The 27,468-nt window shown below is 38.5% G+C and overlaps 1 protein-coding gene across 1 annotated transcript in view; it reads left to right on the forward strand.

The window, feature by feature from the left end:
* Positions 1-27,468, forward strand: part of heatr1 (HEAT repeat containing 1) — a 151,485-nt gene that overhangs the window by 112,777 nt on the left and 11,240 nt on the right. Inside the window, exons 39-42 of the mRNA XM_052103324.1 lie at positions 11,953-12,087; positions 17,640-17,744; positions 19,443-19,611; positions 19,783-19,946. Coding sequence (XP_051959284.1) covers positions 11,953-12,087; positions 17,640-17,744; positions 19,443-19,611; positions 19,783-19,946 — 573 coding nt within the window. The remainder of the gene's footprint in view (positions 1-11,952; positions 12,088-17,639; positions 17,745-19,442; positions 19,612-19,782; positions 19,947-27,468) is intronic.

A 27,468-nucleotide genomic window follows, 5' to 3' on the forward strand; every position in this document is an offset into this window, starting at 1 on the left:
CAATGGATTGGAATGATGTCTGTAATAAACACCAGACACAATCCTAATGGCCTTTTTCTGCAGAGTGATCAAGGGCTGTAAGTGAGTTTTGTAACAATTCCCCCAAATTTCAACACAATAATATAAATCGCTGTCAGCAGTCTCTGGGTTTGCGAGCATATATCTGAAACAAGTCACAAAAATGAACTGAAACTCCGCAAATACTTATCACAAAAACATGAAACATATGTCTAGAGAAACCTTAAAATGTCTACTTTTAAATACAACAATTAAAATTTAAAACCAATATTCTCCTGCAATGTAATTGATATGAAACAAAGTGATGTACAATTTCTCCTGGCTCAGCGAACTATCCCTAATGTGATCACACCCACGAGCAGGGGTCACTATTCATATGGTAATGTGTTGTAAAACCCCCCCGACTGTGCCTTAAAAACATCTAGTTCATTCACTTTTCTGCGCATTTGAAAGATAGCACAATACACAGGCGAGGAAACTCCTGGATAGTGATGAAGAGTTAAAATTTTCCTCAGAAGAAGAGCGGGACTCCGATGAATGTTTGTATTTTGAAGAGAGACTTGATCCAGCCTAGGATACAATTTCGGACAAGTCAGTCATTTAGTTTTAATTATTTGACATGCTATTTTATATAAACATGTACATATTTTACTAGTGGGACTGTTTCCAGACTTGCCAGCCAGGATTCAGAGTATTGACATTTGAAATATATCCTAATAAGCAAGTTTTAGTTACATTTAAATGCTGTTTTGGCTAAAGCAGGTATTTAAATTTGATGCTGTATAATATAAATATGATATGTAATATGATATAAAATAATATGAATGTTTAGATTATATATTAACTAGTGTCTATGCTGCCTCATTATCATCAACAAAGCTTGTGCTTGCAAATATGTGTTAAGGTTAAATTAGTAAAATGCACTCAGCATATTATAATGATTTCTGAAGTATTATGTGACACTGAAGACTGCAGTAATGATGCTGAAAATTCAGCTTTGATCACAAATTGCATTTTACAATATATTAAAAAAGAAAACTTCTTTTAAATTGTAAAATAGTTCACAATATCACTGTTTTTACCATATTTTGGGTCAAATAAATGCAGTCTTGGTGAGCAGAAGAGACTTCTTTTAAACGGTAGTGTAGGTATAAAATTAAGTAAAGTCTTTATGTAGAGAAAATGTATAGTCATATTATTTCTTTTAACTTAAAACTTGATTTTGATCAGTAAGTCTCCTCACATTCATTCTCTTTCTGACACATTCCTCATTGATAGGCCCAGGGGAGGGGTCTTTTGTCTCAGGTGTGAATTACAATCAATATTCATGATACTTCACGCCTCCTCGCATATGAACTTTCTAACTCTAAAAGTGTCTTACAAAAGTTAAATTACTATATTGTTTTGTATGATGAGAGATCAGCATGGTTTTCACATAATTTTGTAGCAAAAATTCTAAGCTACAAGATCCAGTTCTCAAAAGGCTTGTGGACAAATATTTAGTATGTGTTATATGGCCATAGTTCAATGACTTAAAAATGATTTTCTTTTCTCCAAAAAAACCATGCATAAACTTTATTTTCTCAAAAATACAAGCATGTACACACATGTTGCTCACATATTATTGTAGCCCAGTTTCTGCTGAATACAGTGTTATCATATTTAGCCATAGCCATTAATGTGTTTTTAAGCAACTGAAAAAAGCACAAATGTCAAGGCATGTCAAAACTTCTCCATGGCCCAAAACACCCTCCGACCCCAGAGGGTTAAACAACACAATACTAATGTTTTACCTTAGGAGGAGTTCAGAAATCAGTATTTGGTTGAATAACCCTGATTTTCAATCTTTCACATTGCTGTTGGGTTACTTTATGCAACTACTGGTGCAAAAATTCAAGCAGCTCCTCTTTGTTTGATGGCTTGTGATCATCCCCAGATCATCAACGATCCTCCACCTGCTCTAAATGACAATATCTTTATTTTGAATTTGGGAGATATGTTGTCAGTACTTTATAGAATAAAACAAAAATGTTCATTTTACTCAAAAATATAAATAGTAAATCCAGATAAACTGATCATTTTGCAGTGGTTTCTTAAATTTTTCCAGAGCTGTGTACATGCCGATCATCCACAACATTAAAACCACCTGCCTAATAATACTGTTGTGTGTGAAAATCCCAGGAGATCAGCAGTTACAGAAATACTCAAATCAGCCCATCTGGCACCAACAATCATGCCATGGTCCAAATCATTGAGATCACATTTTTTCCCCCATTCTGATGGTTGATGTGAACATCATGCATGATTTTATGCACTGCTGCCACACAATTGGCTCATTAGATAATCACATGTATGATTGTTGGTTCCAGACGGGCTGGTTTGAGTATTTCTGTAACTGCTGATCCCCTGGGATTTTCACGCACAACAGTCTTTAGAATTTATTCCTAATGGTGCCAAAAACAAAAAACATCCTGTGAGCGGCAGTTCTACAGATGCAAACGCTTTGTCAGTTCGAATCAGTCTGGCCGTTCTCTGTTCACCTCTCTCATCAACAAAGTCTACGGTAACACGGATAACCACTCTGCACAATTACGGTGAGAAGAATAGCATCTCAGAATGCTATTCTGCGATGCGGGTTGGCCCCGTTTTGGCTGCATGAAGGGGACTTACAGCCATGGCCAAAAGTATTGGCAGTGACATAAATTTTGTGTTTTGCAAAGTTTGCTGCTTCAGTATTTGTAGATTTGTAGATTATGTTTCTATGGTATACTGGAAAACAAAGATAAGTGTTTCATACATTTTAAAGGCTTTATTGGCAAAAACATTAAATATATGCAAAGAGTCAATATTTACAGTGTAACCTGTGGATTGACCACAGGTTCTCTATGGGATTAAGATCTGGTGAGTTGCCTGGCCACGGATCCAAAATTTCAATGTAATGATCTCTGAGCCACTTCATTATCACTCTTGCCTTGTGACATGGTGCTCCATCATGCTGGAAAATGCCCGGATCATCACCAGATTGCTCCTGGATCATTGGGAGAAGTTGCTCTTGCAGGAAGTTTTGATACCATTCTTTAAACATGGCAGTGTTTTTGGGAAGAATTGTGAGAGAGCCCCACTCCCTTGGATGAAAAGCATCCCGCACATGGATGGTCTCAGGATGCTTCACTGTTGGCAGGACACAGGACTCATGGTAGCGTTCACCTTTTCTTCTCCGGACAATCGATTTTCTAGATGTCCCAAACAGTCGGAAGGGGGCTTCATCAGAGAAAATAACTTTGCACCAGTCTTCTGGTGTCCAATCCTTATGCTTCCTGCAGAATTTCAGTCTGTCCTTGATGTTTTTCTTGTAGAGAAGTGGCTTTTTTGCTGCCCTTCTTGACACCAGGCCATTGTCAAAGTCTTCGCCTCACTGTGCGTACAGATGCACTCACACCAACCTGCTGCAAATATTGAGCAAGCTCTGCACTGGTGGTGACATGATTCCATAGCTGACTCCTCAGGAGGAGTTTGCTGGACACTCTGGGACATCCTGAAGCCTTCTTCACTGCAGTTCACTGCAAGCCTACTCTCTCCTTGAAGTTCTTGATGATCCGGTAAATGGTTCTTTCAGGTGCAATATTCTTTGCAGCAATTTCCTTGCATGTGAGGCTATTTTGATGCAAATCGATGAGGAGAAAATGTATAGTCATATTATTTCTTTTAACTTAAAACTTGATTTTGATCAGTAAGTCTCCTCACATTCATTCTCTTTCTGACACATTGCTAACAAGAACACAATGATTGGAAGCACTTCTTCCCTCCGTTTATAGCAATCAGTCTGCTCTTATTGTCCAATCAGAATGATAGAGATTTCACCTGACTAGTACTCGTTCACACTTTCCCAAGTGCTGCTGATATGACTAGTGAAATTGTTAGCTGGTCATTTTGTGCCAGGGCCAAAAAACAGTGAAATTTGGGTTTTTGTAATAAAGGTCTTCTTTTTTTTTTTTGGCCAATTAAGCTTTTTGCAATTATTTAAAATGCATCTGATCACTCTGCACAATAATCACTAGCACAGTTATTGCTAATACTTTTGCCCACAGCATTGTACACAATATTAGGCAGGTAGTTTTAATATTGTGGCTAATCAGTGTATGTATGTGTATATATACACTGCATGCAAAATTATTAGGCAATTTGTATTCCTCAGGATTTATCTTATTGTTGAACAAACACGATGCTCTCAGTCATTCCAAAATGTTATTGAACCTCAAACCTGAATGTTTAACAAACGAAAAGTGAGTTTTGTCTTTGTCAGGGGAACATTTAAGTGTGCACAATTATTAGGCAACTATTAGTGTGTACAATTATTTGGCAACTAAATTACAAAAATAATTTCTCTCAACTCACAATAATTTCTCCCAACTCCCAAGTTGAATTAAATAAAATGGTTGGCCTTTCAAAAATATTCAGTGACCAATATAGCTACTCTTCTTTTCAATAACTGCCACGAGCCTTCCATCCATGGAGTCTGTCAGTTAATTGATCTGTTCACAATCAACCTTCGCTGAAGCAGCAACCACAGCCTCCCAAATGCAGTTCAAAGAGGTGAATTGTCTTCCTCACTGTAAATATCACATTTGAGGCCCCCACAAGTTCTCAGTAGGACTTAAGTCAGGTGAGGAAGGGACCCCCCCCAGAAACTGGCAGTAGGTTTGGGAGTTGAGTTTCAGTCCATCTTCAACTCAAAAAGGTCCAACTACCTCATCCTTAATGAGCTCATACCAGTATGCCGCCTCCACCTTGCTGGCGCCTGACTCGAACGTTTGTCAACGTCGACAACGGATAGTTTAGCTATTTCAAGAGTGTTGTATCCGTCTGAAAGGCATTTTTTTTTTTTTTTTTTATAAATCATTGTCAGTTAAATATCTTTTTTGGCCCATTTTACCTGAGGTAATGAAGCTGCCTAATAATTATGCACACATTGATATAAGGTGTTAGTCACTTTCGCCACACCCTCCCTCTTTACACAAATACATATCACCTGGAAATGATTGAATCCAATAAGCATTCAAGTTTATTTGGTTTGGAGTTGGAAAATGTGCATGGAAAAAATAAGATCAGAATACTTGCACACAGTGTATATATATCAGGGCTCCAGACCAAAAAAAAAAAAAAAAAACACAAAGCCTATATCCCTGGTGTAATTGGGTTGTTTTGGTTTGTGGGAGCTGTATCTCCAAGTTTACATTAATGAAAACACCCACGGTTATGGCGAGGTGCTAAAAGGTCGCAACTTTTTAGCTCTGCTGTTAGCATGTAATTAATCCTACAATACCAACCAGAAGTGTACATAACGCTAAGCAACAAGTACATAATAGTACAGGGAATTAAAATGTCACGTAAAGGTGGCAAAAAAGACAAGAAAAAAGCACGAAACGAAGACGAACACTCTGAGGGTGAAGAAGTTAGCGACGCCATGACAACTATGGAAGACGGTCTTGACGAAGGAGAGGGTGAAGTAGCAACTTCAGGCGAAAATAATCGGGATATAATGAAAGCCATAATGTCTCTGAAAAGTGGCCTTTATAAGAAGATAGATGGTGTGCAAACAACAATTACGGAGGTAAGAAAGGAGATACAGGAATGCACAGGGCATAAGCGCACGCTGAACAACGTATTTCTGATGCTGAAGACAACGTTAATGGGCTAATATCCAAAGTGAGCACATTGGAAAGCACCGTTAAAGCTCTTTCAAACAAAGTGGAAGATTTAGAATGTAGAAGCCGACGGAACAATGTGAGACTGGTGGGCCTACCGGAGAAAGCAGAGGGCCTGGACACGGTTACATTTCTTGAGAAGTGGATACCAGAGGTTTTGGGAATGGAACCGCGGAGTCATTGGTAATCGAGCGGGCTCACAGAATCGGCACTCTGACAAATAACGATTCGCGCATGACACGTCCGAGGACACTGATTATGAAGTTCTTGAATTTCAAAGACAAGGAGCGAGTATTAAAGGCAGCCAGGATCAAAGGGAATGTTCTTTACAATAACGAACAAGTCCGCTTTCACCCAGACCTCTCCGCTGGTGTTCACAAGATGCAGCGCGACTATGATGACGTCGCGAAAGAAGCTGCGAGACAAGGGTATTCATAAGCACAGAATCATCTTTCCAGCACGGCTCTTGCTGACACATGAGGAGAGGTCCTACACTTTCCAAACGCCGGCTGAAGTAGACAAATTTGTCCAGTCTCTTTGAAGGATCAAGGTAGACCTATATGGCAGAGGCTACTTTACCAGGAAAATGTGGCTAACGGCAATGGCTGCCTATAGGCTTTTATTGTTTTTACACAAGAGAAAGTGACAATTATTTTTTGCTTGCCCTTTTCCGTCAAATGGGACTGTCTTGGTTTCTTTTACACTCTCATGGCCAAAATAAGTTTATTTTCATGGATGCAAGGGAACATCACGGACATGACTCGCATCCTAGACTACCGAAAAGTTTAAAATGACACATATGGGACGTACAACCCATCACATACCGGTACTCTACATGGCCAATAGTTGTATTATTTTATTTCTTTAATATTTTTGTCCTCCCTTCAGCGCAGTCCTCAGGTAACGTTGTGTTATTATCTGGTATGTGCGTAATCATTATAACCCTTTAATGGTTATGTTAACAAATGTTGCATTGTTCATTACAATAATATTGGTTGGTTAGTAGGTTGGTTTCTTTAATAGCAGAGAGAGCTAAAGAGAAGGAAATAACTAAAAGTGAGAGATAGACGGCTGCGCTGGACCCGTCTCGGTCATAAGCGGTTGGTATAAGGTGTGTGGGTTTTTTTTTTTTTTTTTTTTTACGGGTGTGTTGCTATCAATGTATTTTATTTTATCAAAACGAATCGTAAGGATATTTTATATAACTAATGTCCAGTAGTTTGAAGGTGAAATGTACCTCATGGAACTGTAGGGGTTTAAATAAAATCACAAAGGTTAAACAAGTGATGAACAGGATAAAATTCTTGCAATCAAAAATTATTTTCTTGCAAGAAACTCATCTAATGGCTGGGGATATTTCTAAAATAAGAAGAAGATGGCAGGGTCAAGTGTTGTCAGCTCCTTATACCACCCATGCTAGAGGAGTGATGATACTAATTCATAAATCTGTCCCACTACAAATAAAAAATATAATTAAGGACCCTGCTGGTAGATATATCATAATTCAGGGTATGTTAGTATTTGAAAATATAAATCTGATAAATGTGTATGGCCCAAATGATGATGACCCTAAATTCTATAATAATCTGTTTCTGACTGTCTCAAATCTTTCTGGGCAATACATAATAGCTGGCTGACTTTAATTGCACGTTAGATCCAGTAAGAGATAGATCATCAGGCTTGGATAATACTCACACTAGTTCGAGGAAGACAATAAGCCATTTTATGAAAGAATTAAATTTGTTGGATATATGGAGGCATGGCAAGCCCAATGCAGTAGAATACTCCTGTTATTCCAGCACTTATAAAACTCATTCACGTATAGATTATTTTTTGGTCTCAGCACTACTTGTTTCAAAAATTGACAATTGTCAGTATAGTAGTATAGTAATATCTGACCATGCAGCTATTTCACTCACTTATACAGATACTAAACTTGTGAGTGATCCCCGAAATAGCGTCTTCAACCAGGATGGCTTACAGACCCCATATTTATAGATTTTTAGATAAACAAATTGACATGTACTTTGTATGTAATACTTCTCAAACGTCTGCTAGCATAAGATGGGAGGCATTTAAGGCCTTTCTTAGGGGTCAAATAATTAGCTTTACCAGCTCAAAAAAAAGAGTTCACATTTGGAAATAAAGACATTAGATGAGAAAATTAAAAAACTTGAAATAGATCTCTACAATAAGAAACCAAACTCTAACGATGTACATGTACAATTACTTCTACTTAGAGCAAATTACAATGAATTGTCAGCTAACAAAGCAGCAGTTAATTTAATGAGACTTAAACAATCCTTTTATGACCAAGGGGAAAAACCTGGGAAACTTTTAGCATGGTGCATTAAACAACAACAAACAGAAAGGTCTATTAACTACATCGAAGATCCAAACGGTAGAACCATAGTAGACCCTACAGAAATTAATGAGGCCTTCAGGGTATTTTATGAGAAACTGTATAGCTCTGAGGGTACTCGTAATCTTGATAAACAAACACTATTCCTGAACAACCTTAATATTCCTAGAATTTCAGAAAATGAAAGTAGAGCATTAGATGGAGAAATAACAAAATTAGAAATTGTAGAAGCAATTAGCTGTATGCAGGCTGGAAAAGCAGCAGGTCCAGATGGCATACCTATAGATATTTATAAAAATTTCAGTCCAAATTAATTTCACCCCTGTTGGAAATGTTCCAGGAATCTTTTAGGAATGGCCTTCTCCCTACATCCATGAGGAGAGCCCTAATAACTTTACTCCCAAAACCAGGAAAACCTAACACAAAATGTGAAAACATCGCCCAATCAGCCTTTTAAACTCAGATACAAAAATACTTAGCAAAGTTCTTGCAAGAAGATTGGAGGGCCTACTACCTCTGGTGGTGGGAGAGGACCAAAATGGATTTATCCAAGGTAGACAGGGCTTTCATAATGTCAGGCGAGTGCTCAATATTTTACATAACCAGAGAGGGGCAAAAGACACGGCTTTACTCTCTCTTGATGCAGAAAAGGCCTTTGACCGCGTCGAATGGCACTACTTATTTGAGGTGCTCACTCGTTTTGGCTTTGGGGATACTTTTTGTAAATGGGTTAGATTGCTTTGTACTGGGCTTTCCACAGAAGTTTTGACCAATAATGTGGTCTCTAAACCTTTTAACATCTCTAGAAGTTGCCCATAAGGAAGTCCCTTATCACCTTTATTATTTATCCTTGCAATAGAACCTTTTGCTATAAGGGTGAGGATGCATAGTGACATTTGTGGAATCCGAGAAAGTCACCTGGAACATAAAATAGCACTATTTGCAGATGGCGTAATTTTGTTCCTGAAAAACCTGAGCAGATCTATCCCTGCACTCCTAGATCTCATTGAAACTTTTGGGAAAATTTCTGGATACAAAGTTAATCACTCAAAATCATCCATAATGTTACTTAATGAATCAGAGAGGGAAAATTGCCAGGATTATTCTTCTACCTTCACCTCAACAGATAATTTTACATATCTGGGTATAAAAATTGTCCCCGAGGTGAATAAGATTGCCCAGATAAATTATGACCCAATTCTGAAAGATGTTACTTCATCAGTAGAACGTTGGACATCTTTACCTATCTCAATGATTGGCAGGATAAATATTATAAAAATGAATATACTCCCTAAATTTCTCTATTTGTTCCAGAATATTCCACTACCCCCTCCCTCATATTTATTTACTAGAATTAAGAAATTGTTTACCAACTTTATTTGGCAAAATAAGTGTCCCAGACTACGTCTATCTTTATTATACCTACCATTTGACCGAGGAGGCCTTAAATGTCCAAACATCCAATGGTATTACTGGGCAGCTCAGCTGCGTACAATTATGTTTTATTTTTCATCTGAAAGCCCTCTTGCTTGGTTGGATTTGGAATCTTGTTCTATTACACCAAGATTACCATTGCACCTATACCTGTATTCAGCAGACCACAAATACCTGAGAAAAAACACAGATAATCCTATCAGTATTGAATATGATCAATATTTGGTTTAATTCATGTAAATATTTGAATTTTAACTCCTCCTTGTCACGTTTCAGTCCTATTTGGGGTAATACTAATTTCAAACCAGGGAAATGTGATGCAGGATTTCGGATATGGGCTGAAAAAGGGTTAAAGAAAGTGCAGGATTTGTACAGTGAAGATGAAGTACTTATGCCCTTTGCAGAAATATCAACCAAATATGCCATTCCAAAGACCCACTTTTTCAAATATCTTCAACTTAGAAGCTTTATATCATCATCTCAAAATCATTCATTAGACATACCGGCCATTTCCCCACTAGAAGCAGCAATTATAGGACATTGTTATGATAAGGGTTCAATTTCATCTTTGTATGACTTGTTTGTGTCTGGGTCAGATGAATCCTCAGAATCAAAACTAAGATTATGGAAAGAAGATATAGATGACGAAATATCCCTAGAGGATTGGAATGAGGCATGTAAGAAGGCGCAGATGCAGACAGTCAACACTAGCTTGAAACTCATACAGTACAAATGGCTGATGCGTACATACATAACTCCTGTCAAGTTGCACAAGTTTAACGATAACATTCCTGATACCTGTATAAAGTGTAATGAGGCAAGAGGTACATTGTACCACTGTATATGGGAATGTATGAAAGTGAAACCCTTTTGGCAAGGTATTATTGATATGATTGACCAAATATTATCAAAGAAACTACCACTGGATCCTAAGCTTTTTATCCTGGGTGTATATCCTACCAGCCCTCCCGTACAGAGCAGAGAGGTCAGATTCATAGACATGTGTATTTTACAAGCTAAACGTACAATTGCTCTTAATTGGAAAAATATCAATGAGCCAAGAATTGGAATGTGGATTAAAGAAATGGCGTTAAACATGTCAATGGAAAAGATAACGTACATTGTCAAAAATAAACAAAATACTTTTGAAGATGTCTGGAGACCTTTTACTAACTTCTTAAGGCATAATGTAAATGTTGGTAACCTGCTACAACAAGAACAAGTTCTGAGGGAGTAGGGTAGCATCATGGTCTCCTAAATACACATGTGAAACACTCCTTACCTGATTTAGGTGTCTTTAAGAAAGGAAGCATCATCCTTTTTTTTTTTTCTTTCTTTTTTTTTTTTTTTTTTAATTATTATTGTACATTTTATTTATTTATCATTATTATATATTATTTTTATTTTATTTTATTTTATTTTTTTATTTTTTTTTATTGTATTTTCCTTTGGGGGTGGGAGGGAGAACAGGGTGAAAAAGGTTTACTGTGTTTTACATGATTGCTATTCATTATGTACAGTAATTTGATGTGATATGTAAACTGAAAAATGATTAAATATATTGTTCAAAAAAAAAATGAAAACACCCTCCCGATTCAGGAGATACATTTTTAAACGGTCAATGTCATAATATACTAAAGCATTGTTTTTGCTGGATTGACCGCAGCCATGCTTCGGATCGTTGGTGAGTCACTTTTAAGGATTTAGAAGTCCTCAGGAGGACTTCTAAGGTGTCTTTTGGTTTAAGAGCTACTTTGAGTGTTAAAATGCTTTGTGAGTCCTAAAATTAGGAGACACGGCCCCAATTTTTAACAGTTGCTCCTAAATATCTGCGTTGGGAGCTACTTTTAGCCTTAAAAATTGTGAATATGGGCCTTGGTTTAATTTGTTTTTATTTTTTGTATTTTTTTTTTATATAATCCATATTTGTTTTTGTATTGTCCCCTAAAGCAGATTTTGTCTTTTAATGCATCATTAATATCATACTTAAAGCAGGGGCCTGGGTAGTTCAGCAAGTAAAGTCTCAAGTTCGAATCCAGTGCATGCTGAGTGCATCCAGCCAGGTATCCTAAGCAACCAAATTGGCCCGGTTGCTAGGGAGTGTCACTATAAAGTGGTTCTCTCTCTCGTTGGGGCACATGGTGAGTTGTGCGTGGATATAGCGTGAACACATGCTTTGTCTCCGTGGTAATCTGTTCAAGCACATGATAAGATGCACTGATTGACAAACAGTGCATCTCTTTCACCCGGATTGAGGCGAGTCACTACACCACCACGAGGACTTGGAGCGCATTGGGAATTGGGTATTCCAAATTGGGGAGATAGATAGATAGAGATATATATATATATATATATCATACTTAAAGCATGTATTAGTGTAAACAATTAAGTATGAGAACATAAGTATATTGTAAATCTCTGTTCATATTGCAGAAACGCCTTGGTCCTCTGATGAGTATTCTGAAGAAGCACATCGCTCACATGGAGAAAGAGCAACTTGGCAACCACCAATCAGAACTCACCTCCTTTTTCCTCTCTGCTCTCGACTTCCGTGCACAACACTGTCAGGTACTGAAGAATCCTGCATTCATTTATTTTTCTTTAAATTGCACTTCCATTATGATTAGCAATATAATAAGGTACAAGAGGCCATACTGTATTCTGAATATAGCCACGGCTAAAAGGTGTTTCAATTGAATATACTGACAATATAGTATGACCTCAAGTACCTTATTGTTTTTTAAAAATGGTTACTACTAGGGTTGCAACGGTATAAGATTTTTACAGTACGATAACCATCTCAGAAAATATCGTGGTTTCACGTATACGGTATTACACATTTTTTATTATCAGTTACAATGACCCTTAAAGGAGTGAAAACAGAAGGTTTTTTTTGGTTGAACAAACGCTTTATTATAATTGAAACTTGAAACAATTTTTTTTATGGAAGTATGTGTAAAAAAAGTCTCCCTTTTGAAAATAAATGGAATAAATAAGAAAGCTAACAGAATTCTAATAATTAACTGAATTTTAAACCTGATAAAAAATAGCATGTATCTATAACATGTTATATAACTAAAGCATGGTATGTTAAATTAACTATTAAATGAAACATAACATCTGTGTGAGCTTTAAAATTAATGTACTATGATTATTAACAATTCACATAGACTGCTCCTGTCTGTACATTTAACTCAGTGGTTCTCAACTGGTTTTGTTTCGTGACAGATTTTACATTGGAAATCAAGTGGCGAGCCACCATAGTAAAAACGTAACCTGTATTTAATGTATCTTGGGTCGCATTTTGTTAATAGTTTTCAAGTATGCATCAAGAGACATTATTTTTTTTGTCGATGTAAACCACAAAATATACAGGAATTTTTCTCTCCCCCTTTTAAAAATGTAAGAGCATATTTACTTCAAGTGCATCCGGAAGGTATTCACAGCGCTTCATTTTTTCCACATTTTGTTATGTTACAGCCTTATTCCAAAATTGATTAAATTAATAATTTTCCTCAAAATTCTATAAACAATACCCCACATTGACAATGTGAAAGAAGTTTGATTGAAATCTTTGCAAATTTATTAAAAATAAAACATGAAAAAAATCACATGTACAGAAGTTTTCACAGCTTTTGCTCAATACTTTGTTGAAGCACCTTTGGCACCAATTACAGCCTCAAGTCTTTTTGAGTATGATGCTGCAAGCTTGGCACACCTATTTTTGGGCAGTTTCTCCCATTCTTTTTTGCAGGACCTCTCAAGATCCATCAGTTTGGATGGGAGCATTAGTGCACAGCCATTTTCAGATCTCTCCAGAGATGTTCAATCGGGTTCATGTCTGGTCTCTGGCTGGGCCACTCAAGGACATTCACAGAGTTTGTCCCGTAGCCACTCCTTTGTTATCTTGGTTGTGTGCTTAGGGTTGTTTTCCTGTTGGAAGACAGTCCCAGTCTGAGGTCCAGAGTGCTCTGGAGCAGGTTTTCATCAAGGATGTCTCTGTACATTGCTGCATTTATCTTTCCCTTGATCCTGAATAGTCTCCCAGTTCCTGTCCCTGAAAAACATCCCCACAGCATGATGCTGCCACCACCATGCTTCACTGTAGAGATGGTGTTGGTCAGGTGATGAGCGGTGCCTTGTTTCCTCCAGACATGATGCTTGCCATTCAGGCCAAAGAGTTCAATATTTGTTTCATCAGACCAGAGAATTTTGTTTCTCATGGTCAGAGTCCTTCAGGTACCTTTTGGCTAACACCAGGTGGGCTGTCGTGTGCACCATCAGGTTCTTGGTCACCTCCCTGACTTAAGGCCCTTCTCCCCAGATCGCTCCATTTGGCCGGGAGGCCAGTTATAGGAAGAGTCCTGGTGGTTCAAAACTTCCATTTACAGATGATGGAGGCCAATGTGCTCATTGGGACCTTCAATGCTGCAGACATTTTTCTATACCCTTCCCCAGATCTGTGCCTCGATACAATCCTGTCTCTGAGGTCTACAGACAATTCCTTGGACTTCATGGCTTGTTTTGTGCTCTGACATGCACTGTTAACTGTGGGACCTTATATAGACAGGTGTGTGCCTTTCCAAATCATGTCCAATCAACTGAATTTACCACAGGTGGTATCAAGTTGTGGAAACGGGATGCACCTGTGCTTAATTTTGAGTGTCATGGCAAAGGCTGCGAATACTTTTTTTTAATTTTTATTATATATATATATATATATATATATATATATATATATATATATATATATATATATCAATTTGTTAAGATTTCAAACAAACTACTTTCATGTTGACATCATGGTGTATTGTTTGTAGAATTTTGAGGAAAATAAAGAATTTAATCCATTTTAGAATAAGGCTGTAACATAACAAAATGTGGAAAAACTGAAGTGCTGTGAATACTTTCCAGGTGCACTGTATATGAGCCCATTATTATACTGTTTGTTTCCTAATTTCAAATAGAATATACACTACTGTTCAATAGTTTGGGATCATTTGCCTGAAATGTTTCTCATGATCTTAAAAACCTTTTTATCTGAAGCCGTATGCTTATATGTATGAAATTTGTTTTGTAGACAAAAATATAATTGTGCCAACATATTTATTTTAAATAAATGTTATAATTTGTAATTATTTAAAATGATTTAAAATAGCCATTTACATTTCAATGTCATAAGCAGAGGAAAATAAGTGGCATGTAATTGCATGTTTCTGGTTGATAGTTATGAGCTTCTGCTGTGCATGTGATCATGCTCAATGTCGGCTGGGAGAGTCTGACTGATAATTGCAACTCTCTGCTGCTTTTTCTGCCTTTCTGGTTGATAGTTATGAGCTTCTGCTGTGCATGTGATCATGCTCAATGTCGGCTGGGAGAGTCTGACTGATAATTGCAACTTTCTGCTGCTTTTTTTGCCTTGCAAATCCACCAATTTGCTTAGTGATAACAGTGTAAATAAAACAACTTGATGTACTTTAGCATATGACTTGACAAATTCGACAAGCTGTAAAGCTACATTCTACTTGCCTTTTGCTATCAGTTATCGCATTCTCAACTAGCCTATGTAGATTAGTTAATCTGTTTTACTTTGAGCAATCAGCGCTGCCTCTCCGGTGAGGAGACTGTTTTGTAGCTCTCAATAACTACATTTCATCCAAGGATTTTTTGCAGAAAAAGGTTAGGCATCAAATTTTGATGTTCAACTTAAGCACATAAATCACGTAAATAAACTAGTTTGGAAAAGGTTTTGGTTGAGAAAAATGGTATTGATGCAAAAAAATGTAGGCACATGACAGAATTTACATCACATCTGTCCTCACAACAAAAAAGCATAGTGGAGAGGAATAGTGGGAGTGATGAGGAGGCTCAAGTTTTCCTCAATTTATTTAATGACAATGGCTTTACCTTTATTCTTGATAGAAGCTTTTCCAGACTTTTTATGGACTGTAAAGATTTACCAAAATTACCAAAAAGTGTAATTTAGCATTGCAGGCTCATTTATATAATGCCACCTGTTTTATTGTATTTGCCAGGGATTACAATCAATTTCTTCTTATAATCCCAGATACAGACAAGCTAGCCTACAGCCATGGCCAGAAGTATTGGGAGTGAAATAAATTTTGATAGTTTTTTACATGTTTTATGGTATACTGAAAAACAATGATAAGCATTTCATAAGTTTGGCAAAAACATTCAATATATGCAAAGAGTCAATATTTCAAGTGTTGACCCTTGTTCTTCATAACCTCTGCAATTCGCTCTGGCATGCTGTATATCAGCTTCTGGGACAAATCCTGACTACTGGCGATCTTTTCTTGCCTTATTAAAACTCGGAGTTGATCACAATTTGTGGACTTCTGCTTGTCCACTCACCTTTTGAGAAGTGACCACAGGTTCTCTATGGAATTAAGATCCGGGGAGTTGCCTGGCCACGGATCCAAAATTTCAATGTTATGATCTCCGTGCCACATCATTATCACTCTTGCCTTGTGACATTAAGATTAAGATTCAACTTTATTGTCATTGTGCAGAGTACAGGTACAGAGCCAATGAAATGCAATTGTTTTCTCATATCCCAACTAAGCTGGGATCAGAGCGCAGGGTCATCCATGAAACGGCGCCCCTGGAGCAGATAGGGTCAAGGGCCTTGCTCAAGGGCCCAACAGTGGTATGTTGATGGCGCAGGGGCTTGAACCCCCGACCTTTCGGTCAGTAACCCAGAGCCTTAACCGCTGAGCCACCACTGGCCCCCTTCATGGTGGAAAATGTCCAGATCATCACCAAATTGTTCCTGGATCGTTGGGAGAAGTTGCTCTTGCAGGGCGTTTTGATACCATTCTTTATTCATAGCAGTGTTTTTAGGCAGAATTGTGAGAGAGCACCACTCCCTTGGATGAAAAGGGACCCCTCGCATGGATGGTCTCAGGATGCTTCACTGTTTGCACGACACAGGACTCATGGAAGCGTTCACCTTTTCTTCTCCAGTCTATTGATTTTCCAGATGTCCCAAACAGTCGGAAGGGGGCTTCATCAGAGAAAATGTCTTTGCACCAGTCTTCTGCTGTCCAATCCTTACACTTACTGCAGAATTTCAGTCTGTCCTTGATGTTTTTCTTGGAGAGTAGTGACTTTGCTGCCCTTCTTGACACCAGGCCATTGTCAAAGTCTTCGCCTCACTATGCATGCAGATGCAATCACACCAACCTACTGTCACTATTGAGCAAGCTCTACACTGGTGGTTACACGATTCTGTAGCTGACGACTCAGGAGGAAATGGTCCTGGTCCTTGCTGGACACTCTGGGACGTCCTGAAACCTTCACTGCAGTTGAACCTCTCTCCTTGAAGTTCTCGATGATCCGGTAAATGGATCTTTCAGGTTTCCTTGCATGTGAGGCCATTGTGATGCAAAGCGATGATGGCTGCACGTCTTTCTTTAGAGGTAACCATTGCGAACAAGAACACAATGATTGGAATCACTTCCCTCCTTTTATAGCAATCAGTCTGCTCTTATAATCCAATCAGAATGATAGTGATTTCACCACAATAATCTAGAAACAATGTGAATCAACACCAAAACAACTGAAGCAGAAAACTTTGTGAAACACAAAATCTATGTCACTGCCAATACTTTTGGACACGGCTGTACTAATCCATTTCAACGTTGTCTTCAGATGTTTCTCACAAATGCAATTATGTGACATTAAAATGACAGAAACCTGGCCAATTTCAATAAATAACCTCCATACTTGCCATATTACACGTGGGAACATGCAAAAGTTAAACAATTTGCAATATACACCCAATTTTATATGGAATCAGCTCAAGCACAGATTTCTTTTGAGCTATACCTAAACTTATGCAACATTTTTTATTTGTATTTTAAGAATGACATCACACACCATTTTATTGGTAATATGCCATTTGAATGGAAAGGAGCAAGAGACAGCATTTTTCACAAACTTTCTTTCCGCATGCCTCTGCCGATAACATGGTGCTTGGTTTTAATCACACTAATGTATTTATGTATTGTACGATACATATGATACCAAATCATGATCATCGTACAGTATGATACAATATTTTTGTACACCCCTAATATTTATAAATGTATCAACAGGGTGATCTGACGAAGACTAGTGAGGTTGAGGGACATGTGATCGACTGTCTGCTAGTGATGGTCATGAAACTTTCAGAAGTCACCTTCAGACCGCTCTTCTTCAAGGTAAGCCTGACAAACAGATTTCTGTTTTACATTTTCTACTTTGATAAGTAATACACTTTCACTGCAATAGCGTTTCACTGTGCTCGCTAGAAATGGTGGTCCATCTCCAGTCGCTCGTCTTTTTTTTTTTTTTTTTTTTACATAATTTTGCATTTTTATAAATTCCATACTGTATTCACTTTTGTTGCATTCTTGCAGTGTATTTGTTAAGGGTGCTCCGATCAGGATTTTTAGGACAAATCACAGGAAGCAGAATCAGCCGATACTGATCATGGAGTCTATTTGAAGCCTTCTATTTATCAGCATTATTTATTTATTTAACTATTCTTAACAACAATGTATATTAAGTATTAAAATTAAGAGATGATAAAATATCATGAACCGACAACTGTTTATTTCTTGGCAGGAAACATGTGCAACATATTCCACTCCCTCTCTTAGAGACACAACTTAAACCAAGCATAGGCCTATGCTTGGTTTAAGTTGTGTCTCTAAGAGAGGGAGTGGAATATGTTGCACATGTTTCCTGCCAAGAAATAAACAGTTGTTGGTTCATTAAATTTTATCATCTCTTAATTTTAAGAGAGCTGGAAAACTGCTTTTATTGTCCTGCCAAAAAACAAGCGGTTGTCCACTCCGTGGAACAACTGGCTCCGATAGGTAAAGGTTCATATGCGATGTTGTTGTTCTGATTAAATTTTTATGCCCTGGCAGTGTAGCGTGAATACAAGTAGGACAGGAGTCGCCAGAAACCTTCGTCTTCAACAATAGACAGTGGCTGGTGATCAAGGCATATGAATTTCATTATTTTGGCTGATATTTCTTTTTGTCTGTCATTGCTGTAGGGTTGATGTCCTTGCAATGTCTCTGTTACCGACAGCTGAGAGAGTGGCGCCTGAGCTGCTATACAGCCCCGCTCTCTCTTTGCCTTAGTGCTAGCTAGCTTTGAAATCCGCTCATATTCCTTTACATGACTAACCTTCAAATGTTTGATAAGGTTGGTGGAGTTGAAATGTTTTTGGTTTATCATTTGATCGGCCTTTATAGAGACCACCGATCAATCTATTTAAAACGATTATCGGCCGATAACGATCCACAAATAATGAGGAGCACTCTTATTATTTGTGGAATTCTGCTTTGCTTTTGAGGCTCAACATAAGCACCTGACTTTTGACGTGTAGTTCTGGTCCAGCTTTATGGCTTTTTCCAATGGTGGTTAATACTGATGTGTATATATGTTACACAATATAAAGGAATATTCAACCAAAAATCTGAATTCTATTTTTTCTATTTCTTTTGAAATCAAAATGACTTAATGGGTATGGCAAGCTCCAAAAATGACACACACAAAAAAAAGCACCTTAAATGTATGGTAAAAGTAGTCTGTATGGCTTTTGTTCTATATTATAATAAATTATTATAATAAATATTATTTATTCTAAATAAATAATATAATAATTAAATATAATTTAACTAAACCGTTCATTCACAAGGTAGATTGGTTGGTAGATTTTTGAAATGACACATGGGTGACCTGCAATTATTGTTAACCAGTGGACACGGTGAATGATCAAGGCCGATCATTGTTTGAGGCTGATCATTTATAAAAAGGCAGTATTTTGGGAATTAATCGGCCAGTATTTGTATATCACTAATTCTCAGCCACTTGTTCTGGTTCTTGTTCTCGCTCTCACTTAGTTCTTTGACTGGTCAAAGATGGATGGAGCTTCTAAAGAGCGTCTGTTGACCTTCTACAGACTGGCAGACCATATTGCTGACAAACTCAAAGGACTGTTTGTGTTGTTTGCTGGACAGCTCGTCAAACCCTTTTCTGACTTGCTTCGTGAACTCAATGTTGCCCACACAGGTAGACCACCCAAATCCAGTGATTGTGAATATATAGTATGTGTGTATAAAATTCTAAATACCTTGTGTTTTTGCCATGGTAACATGAGTAATAACAATAACAGGTTCTGTGTTTGATAGTTTTTCTTTACTGATGTGATTTACTGTGACTTCCATCACTGCCCCCCCACAGATGAAGCCTTCTTTGATTCTGATTCTGATGATGGTAATGTGAGGAAGAGCAGTCTGCTGCTGCAGTATGTGTTGGACTGCCTCCATAAGATCTTCCTCTATGATACTCAGCGCTTCCTCAGTAAAGAGAGGGCTGATGCTCTGTTGGGCCCCCTGGTTGATCAGGTGAGTATAGCTGAAAAGAAGGATCCAGCAAGATCCATCAAAGAGACATACCACGATGAGAATCAGCACAGCTGTCGCCACCGTCAGCTTCAGATAGATCTAAATTCAGATTTCATATTTAATTTTCTGTCCATTCATTTTTGTGTGGCTTGGACAGAAGTGTCATGCTAGATGTTTTTTGTTGGAGAAAAGCCAAAGTAACTTTAAACTTCACAATCCAACATGGCGGCCACTGTAATGGATGGAGTTTTAATGTAAGTGGTGGATTCAAATCAACATGAGGAGATCAACCAGTGGAAGACCAAACAGTTTAAAAGTTAGAAGCAAAAGAAAAGTGATTTTATTTTAGCTGGTGGTGGTGGTGCTATAACGTTTGGCCTAGAGCAGTGTTTCCCAACCACTGTGCAGTTTGTCAGGTGTGCCGTGGAATATTATCAAATTCCACAAAATAAATAAATGAATAAAAATTAATAATTTCAGGCATCCAAACTCCTCATCTTTCAGAGAAATTCTGCATTTTGAAACTATAGTCGGTCACTTTTGTGTTTGTGAAGAGCAATGATTAATGTGCAAAAGTGACTGATATTTATACACGTTATGTGGCTTTCACATGACTCGCATTAGCGCTGCAGAATACATTGGTGTAAAGTCACTTCATGGACTTCAGAGTTTTTTTCTCACACACGTTTTTGCTTCAATAATGTCTTTGAGATTACTAAGCAACAAGAAATATTTAAAAACTGTCCAAATTTGTGAAGAGACATTGAATGTCTCATAATTTCTTTTAAATATTACCTTATCATTTACAAATATCAGAGACCCCAGTTAGTGAACTTATTTAAATTCACCAAGAAAATGCTTAGACATACACGACACAACATAAACGAGTCCTTTTATTACTTTCTGCTATCAAAGCAACTGCAAGTTTTGTTTTTTTTTTCTCTTTCAAATACATGTTTTCAATGTTTATTGTGCACACCTCCCGCATTTTTACATAGCAAACTTGTAAAATTGCCCCTATTTGATGCTTTGTGCAACTCTTGTTATGTGGCGGGAAATGCGGCGCTTGATGTTGAACGAAGCGTTGACGCCTCAACTCGTGTCATGCGCTTTACAATGACGAAAGAACATTATTGAAACTCAAAATTATTATTATTTGTCTATTATTGTGGTCAGTTCTGATAAAAGCCATGCTCAGCAGTTTAAATAGGCTACTGTAGGAAAAGGATAGCGTAGATCTGCTTTGTGTTTATAATTCTTCTACTGAAGTCAAGATTTGTAGCCATGCAAGTTTTAATAAAGGAGACGGTTAGGACATTATTGAAACTCACTTTTATTAGACTATTATTGTTGTCTTTTTGGATGAAATATTATGTTCAGACTGAAGGAAGACTATAAATCTGTGTAAGGAAGTCGACTCTCTGAAGGAGGTATAAGCCGGTCAAACGTCCAACATAAGACACTCTGCACTTTTCAGTGTAACAACATTCAAAACCACTGCTTTTCAGCAGCACGATCACACTAACAGGGTGCTTTTCAGCTCTCTCTCTCCCAGGAATCTTTCTCCGACTGCCGCTCTCATCGCTGCCTTATCTCTCGCTCATTAAAGCTGCAATCACCCACAGCTAGGCGGATAATCTGCTGCAGGTGTCCAGCCAGGCCTCGCTCCGCACAGTTGCCGCTTGGCCAGCCCCACTATCCACAATCTGCTTTGTACTTTTAATGCTTAAACACTACAAAGTCACTTTCGGTAATGAAGGACTCAAAATGATTCACTGACTCACTCATAGCACATAAGATGCTCTTTTCGTCTCTTAGTGACATTTCCAGAAAGGGTTACTGAACTAAGCAGTTAATAAAATTTAACAAATTTGTGAAACAGAAGCAAGCCTCAACAAAATACTCTTTATTTTGCTGCTAATTCTGCACAATTGTAAACTTGAATCACTAAAATAGCTGGAATTGGTGCTTTTAGCTTATCCCCAAAACAAATTTTTTGTTGACCAGTGATTGTCTTACCTTTTTTGCCCATCCCTGTAATTTGTTGTGGCATTGCAAGAACAAATCTACTAATTAGAAAATAAGCAAATTTGTTGTTTTTTTTCATTACCCATTTAGTGCTCTTGCCACCTGTGACCTCACACAGCATAGCCTACCTATGTGTCTTGTTTCATTTTTTTTTTTTTTTTTTTTTTTGCATAGCCGAATTTCAAACATTAAAAGTAAACACACTACTAAAACTGACAGAAAACATGGACAAGTTCTTGAAAAGGAAAAATATTGACGATGGTTAGCCGTGTGCCGTAGAATTTCCTTTGTCGTAAAAAGTGTGCCGTGGCAGAAAAATGGTTGGGAAACACAGGCCTAGAGACCCAAAACCTGGTCTCTAGGCTATTCATACTCATCCATATTAGAGTGCCAAATTTCATAATGTTCTCAATGTACAGATCATAGTGCTGCCTTAAACTCCCATTGGGGAGAAAGAGAAAGAAGAATATCTGCAAATAGAAATTATCAGGAACAAGCCCAGCAAATATTTATTAAGCACAATACAGAGAGCTAGAGTATAATAGGAATTAAACCGTAAAACCTCTGGGGATTGAACCCCAAACTTTAGAAATGTAGTCTAGAACTTTACACACTACGCCACTCAGTTGACATGTCTCTAACTTTTCAAGTCACACAAAGCCCTCATTGTGTGGTTTAATTGAATAAAGTGATAGTAGATAATGCCTTAAATTATTCATCTTTAGGCCCATTGTGAGCAAACCAAGGCAACTGTTGTAAGTAATGCAAAACTCCATAAGATGTTAGTTAATGGACTAAAATATCCTTGGGAGAAACCAGGGTCACCGGGGGGAGTTGATGCTAAACAGCATTAATATAATGGCAGTATTAGTTATCTATGTGTAATACAAGTCATAGTTTTAATAAAAGTCATGCTTTTAATTAGTAAGCTGAGCACATTTAGTCATTTAGCAGATGCTTTAATCCAAAGCGACTTACAAATGAGAAACATGACAAGCAGTTTGCCATGCAGAAGTCAACAAAATCTTCAGTATCAAACTCCTAAGTTCTCACAGTGACTGGAGCACTAAAAATGCAAGCGCAAAAGAGACAGACAAGGATTGTTTTTTTATTTTTTATTATTATTATTATTTAACAGTAAGTGTTTAGTGTGTATTGGATAAGTGCTCGCAGAACAGATGTGTTTTCAGCTGGTTCTTGAATGAGATGTTATCAGCTGAGACGGTATCACCTGATCGTGTGGAGGTTGGAAGCTCATTCCACCACAGAGAAACAAAGAGTGAATGACAGTGAAATGGATTTTGCCTCTCTGCGATGTGACCACCAGGCGTTGCTCATTCATTGACCACAGAGAGGAGTTGGGTCATAAATGAAGAGGATGCTGTTCCATTTGCTGTCCTGAAGGCCAGAATCAAAGCCTTGAATTAGATGTGGGCAGGTACTGGCAGCCAGTGGAGTGAAATCAAGAGTGAGGTGACGTGTGCCCTCTTTGGCTTATTGAAGACCAGAAGCGCTGCAGCGTTCTGGACCATCTGCGGTGGCTTAATCATGCTAGTTGCTAGCCTGGCCATTACAGGTGTCTTCTTAAAATGACCAAAGCTTGGATCAGGAGCTGTGTAGAATATTCAGACCAGAAAGGTCTGATTTTCCTAATGTTGTAAAGTGTGTACCTGCAAGACTGGGCGATGAGATGTTGGCAGTGAAGTTATGGTGGTTATCCACCACCACACCCAGGTTCCTGCTATCCTGGTTGGCGTTAGCATAGTTGAACAAAGAAGAATACAGAGGTTGTGGTTAACAGACTGGTTGGCTGGGATCAAAAGGCATTCTGTTTTGGCAAGGTTGAGCTGAAGGTGGCGTTCCTTAATCCAGGCCGAGATCTCGAAGAGGCAGGCAGAGATACGAGCTGAGACTGGAACTGGAACAACTGGTAGAGCTGCGTATCATCTGCACTGATCCCTGAGAAACTCAGCTGGTGTGACTTGGACTCTTCTCCTTTCCAGTTGAAGGATCTGCCTGTGAGATATGACCCGAACCATTCAAGCACAGTTCCTGTGACGCCAAGGTCAGAGAGTGTGTACTGGAGATGTTGAGAAGATGTTGGAGGCCAATGTTTAGTCTTAAGGATTTTGTATCAACTAAGATTAATGACTAAGTGTCTTTGAAGTCCATCCTAAATTCACTGCTGATGTGCACATAGATGCAATGTCCTTTGTTATTTGGCTGACGAAAGCTTTAGCTGGCATTATTTTATTGTCTATTTATTCCATTTAAAGAGAGTGTAATCCATCCTATGACCAAGATGATTCAGTTAGAGGTCACTGAGTTGCATCACAGTCTGGCTGGAAACTTGTGACAGTTAATTTTTGTGAAGTCCCTCCTAAGTCCAAGGTTCAGGCACTGGCCAGTAAAGTTTTCCATGTCTTACAGTTTGGCTTGGCAGTAGTTCATCCCCTGTGATGTTTATCGTAGTAGACTGAAGTGATGCAGACAGTAATCTGGTGGCTGGCACAGACTGCAGTTCAGATTCAGAATGAGCTTTATTGCCAAGTATGCTTACACATTCAAGGAATTTGTCTTGGTGACCGAAGCTTCCATTTGCACAAACAATACAGCAGTAGAGATAATATAAATTAAAAGTGAATAGAAAATAAAGTATATATAGAAATACACAATAGGACTATATATGTACAATATACAAATACAAATCTGTTATATACAGAAGAAATGGAATGTAATGGCAGAGGTATGGTATGTTGGATAAATATAAATGGACTAAGCAGTGTATTGCCCATAATTATTGCTCAATGGGGCAGTTTTAACTGTTCATGAGATAGATAGCCTGAGGATAAAAAACTGTTCCTGTGCCTGACGGTTCTGGTGCTCATTGCTCTGTAGTGCCTGCCAAGAAGGTAACCGTTCGAAAAGGTAGTGGGCTGGGTGAGTTTTTTTCTTCACTCTGGAAATGTACAGTTCTTGATGGGAGGACGGGGGGCAACCAATAATCCTCTCAGCAGTCTGAATTGTCCTTTTGTAGTTTTTGATATCCGATTTCATAGCTGCACCAAACCAGACAGTTATTGAAGTGCAGAGGACAGACTCAGTGACTGCCGAGTATAACTTTATCAGCAGTGCCTGTGGCAGGTTGAACTTCCTCAACTGGTGAAGGAAGTACAATCTCTGCTGGGCCTTTTTCAAAATGGAGTCAATGTGTGTCTCCCACTTCAGGTCCTGTGAGATGTTAGTGCCCAGGAACATGAATGACTGTACTGCTTCCACAGTGCTGTTTAGAATGGTGAGGGGGGTTCAATGTTGGGGTGTTCCTCCTAAAGTCCACAATCATCACCAGGTTGTTTTGACTACATCAGTGAGCCAGCCGTTCAACCTCCCTTCTGTATACAGACTCATCGTCATCTTGGATGAGGCCGATGACAGTAGTGTCATCTGCAAACTTGAGGAGCTTGACAGAGGGGTCCTTGGCATTGCAGTAATTTGTATACAGGGAGAAAAGTAGTGGGGAGGGCACACATCTCTGGGGGGCACCAGTGCTGATTGTACATGTGCTGGAAGTGGATTTCCCGTCACACTACCTGCTGCCTGTCTGTCAGAAAGCTGGTGATCCACTGACAGATAGACGTGGGAACAGAGATTGGGTGTAATTTAGTTTTGAGTATAGCTGGGATGATGGTGTTGAAAGCCGAGCTGAAGTCCACAAAAAGGTTCCTTGCATATGTCTCTGGTCTGTCCGGATGTTGCAGGATATGATGCAATCCCATGTTGACTGCATCATCCACAGACCTGTTTGTCCGATAAGCAAATTGATGGGTCTATAGTCATTAAGTCTTGTGATTTTGGGTTTCTTTGGGATAGGAATTATGATTGAACATTTGATGCAGCATGGGAATTCATACTGCTCCAGTGATCTATTGAAGATCAGTGTGAAGATGGGGGCCAGCTGGTTAGCACAGGATTTTAGACAAGTGGGTGAAACACCAGTTGGGCCCTGTTCTTCCCTTATCTTTTGTTTTCAGAAGACATTGGCACACCTCTTCACAGAGCTTAAGTGCAGGTTTGGTAGCAGGAGGGGGGTGGTTGCAGGAGGTGTTGATGTTTGTGTGAAGTGAAGGTCAGAGCGGGTGTGGGGTGTGAGATGGGACTTTCATATCTACAGTAGAACACATTCACACACATCAGCCAGTCCACTACAGTGTTGGGGTTAGGATTCTTGTAGTTAGTAAACTGTTTCAGGTCACTTCACACTGATGCAGGGTCGTTAGCTGAAAAATATTTTTTCAGCTTCTCAGAGTATCTTCTTTTAGCCACTCTGATTTTCTTATTCGGTGTGTTCCTGGCCTGATTGTAAAAGATTTTATCCCCACCTCTGCAAGCCTCCTCTTTTGCCGGATGAGTTTTGCTGTAAACCACAGTTTGTCATTTGTTGTATTTTAAATAAGTTCTAGTAGGAATGCACATATCCTCACAGGAACTGATTTATGATGTCATAAATGAACCCATATTGGTGTCTGCAGCCTCAAAACACTCCAATCAGTGCAGTCAAAGCAGGCTTATAGTTACAGCTCTGCTTCCTTGGTCCATGTCTTTACAGTCTTTACTACAGGATTAGCTGGTTTTAGTTTCTGCCTGTAGGTTGAAAGAAGATGAACCAGACGGTGATCAGAGAGTCCCAAAGCTGCTCTACGGACAGAGCGATATGCATCCTTTATTGTTGTGTAGCAATGATCCAGTATATTTCTATTTCTGGTTGGCATGTAATGTGTTGTTTGTATTTGGGTAGTTCACGTGTGAGGTTTGCTTTGTTAAATCCCCAAGAATAATAACAAATGTGTCCGGGTATTGTTGTTCCGTGTCTGTGATCTGATCAGCCAGCTGTTTCAGTGCTGCTTTTGTGTGGCGGGATTTATACACTCGCCAGAATAAATGAGGAAAACTCATGCAGTGACTAGAAAGGCTTACAGTTAATAAAGAGTGCTTCCAGTTAATAAAGAGTGCTTCCAAATTAGGACATCTTCTTTAACGTTGTTACATCTGTACACCAACTTTCATTGCTGTAAAAGCATGTTCCACTGCCTCTCATTTTCCCCGTTAGTTCCGTGATGCGATCCGTTCTGAACAGCTGAAAGCCCGCAGATGTAACACGCTGTCCGGAATGGCTTCACTCAGCCAAGTTTCTGTGAAGCACAATGCTTCAAAGGTTGATGAGTCCTTGTTTTTATGGGTGAGGAGATGTAGTTTGTCTGCTTTGTTAGGAAGAGAGCAGAGATTCGCTAGATGAATACTCTACAGCGCTGTTCGAAAGCTGCACTGACAAAGCCTGACCAGCACATCTCTTAAACAACACAGCTGCGCCTCTGACTAAAATGTCCAGCAAAGCATCCAAATAGTGCAAAACCGGGAAAAGATTGTCAGGTATGTGCTAGGGATGTGCACGAGTTGTCGAATATTCGTTCTTCAATAATTATTCGAATAGTAAAAA

Source organism: Xyrauchen texanus, chromosome 33, assembly GCF_025860055.1.
Source record: "Xyrauchen texanus isolate HMW12.3.18 chromosome 33, RBS_HiC_50CHRs, whole genome shotgun sequence".
Classification (NCBI taxonomy): domain Eukaryota; kingdom Metazoa; phylum Chordata; class Actinopteri; order Cypriniformes; family Catostomidae; genus Xyrauchen; species Xyrauchen texanus.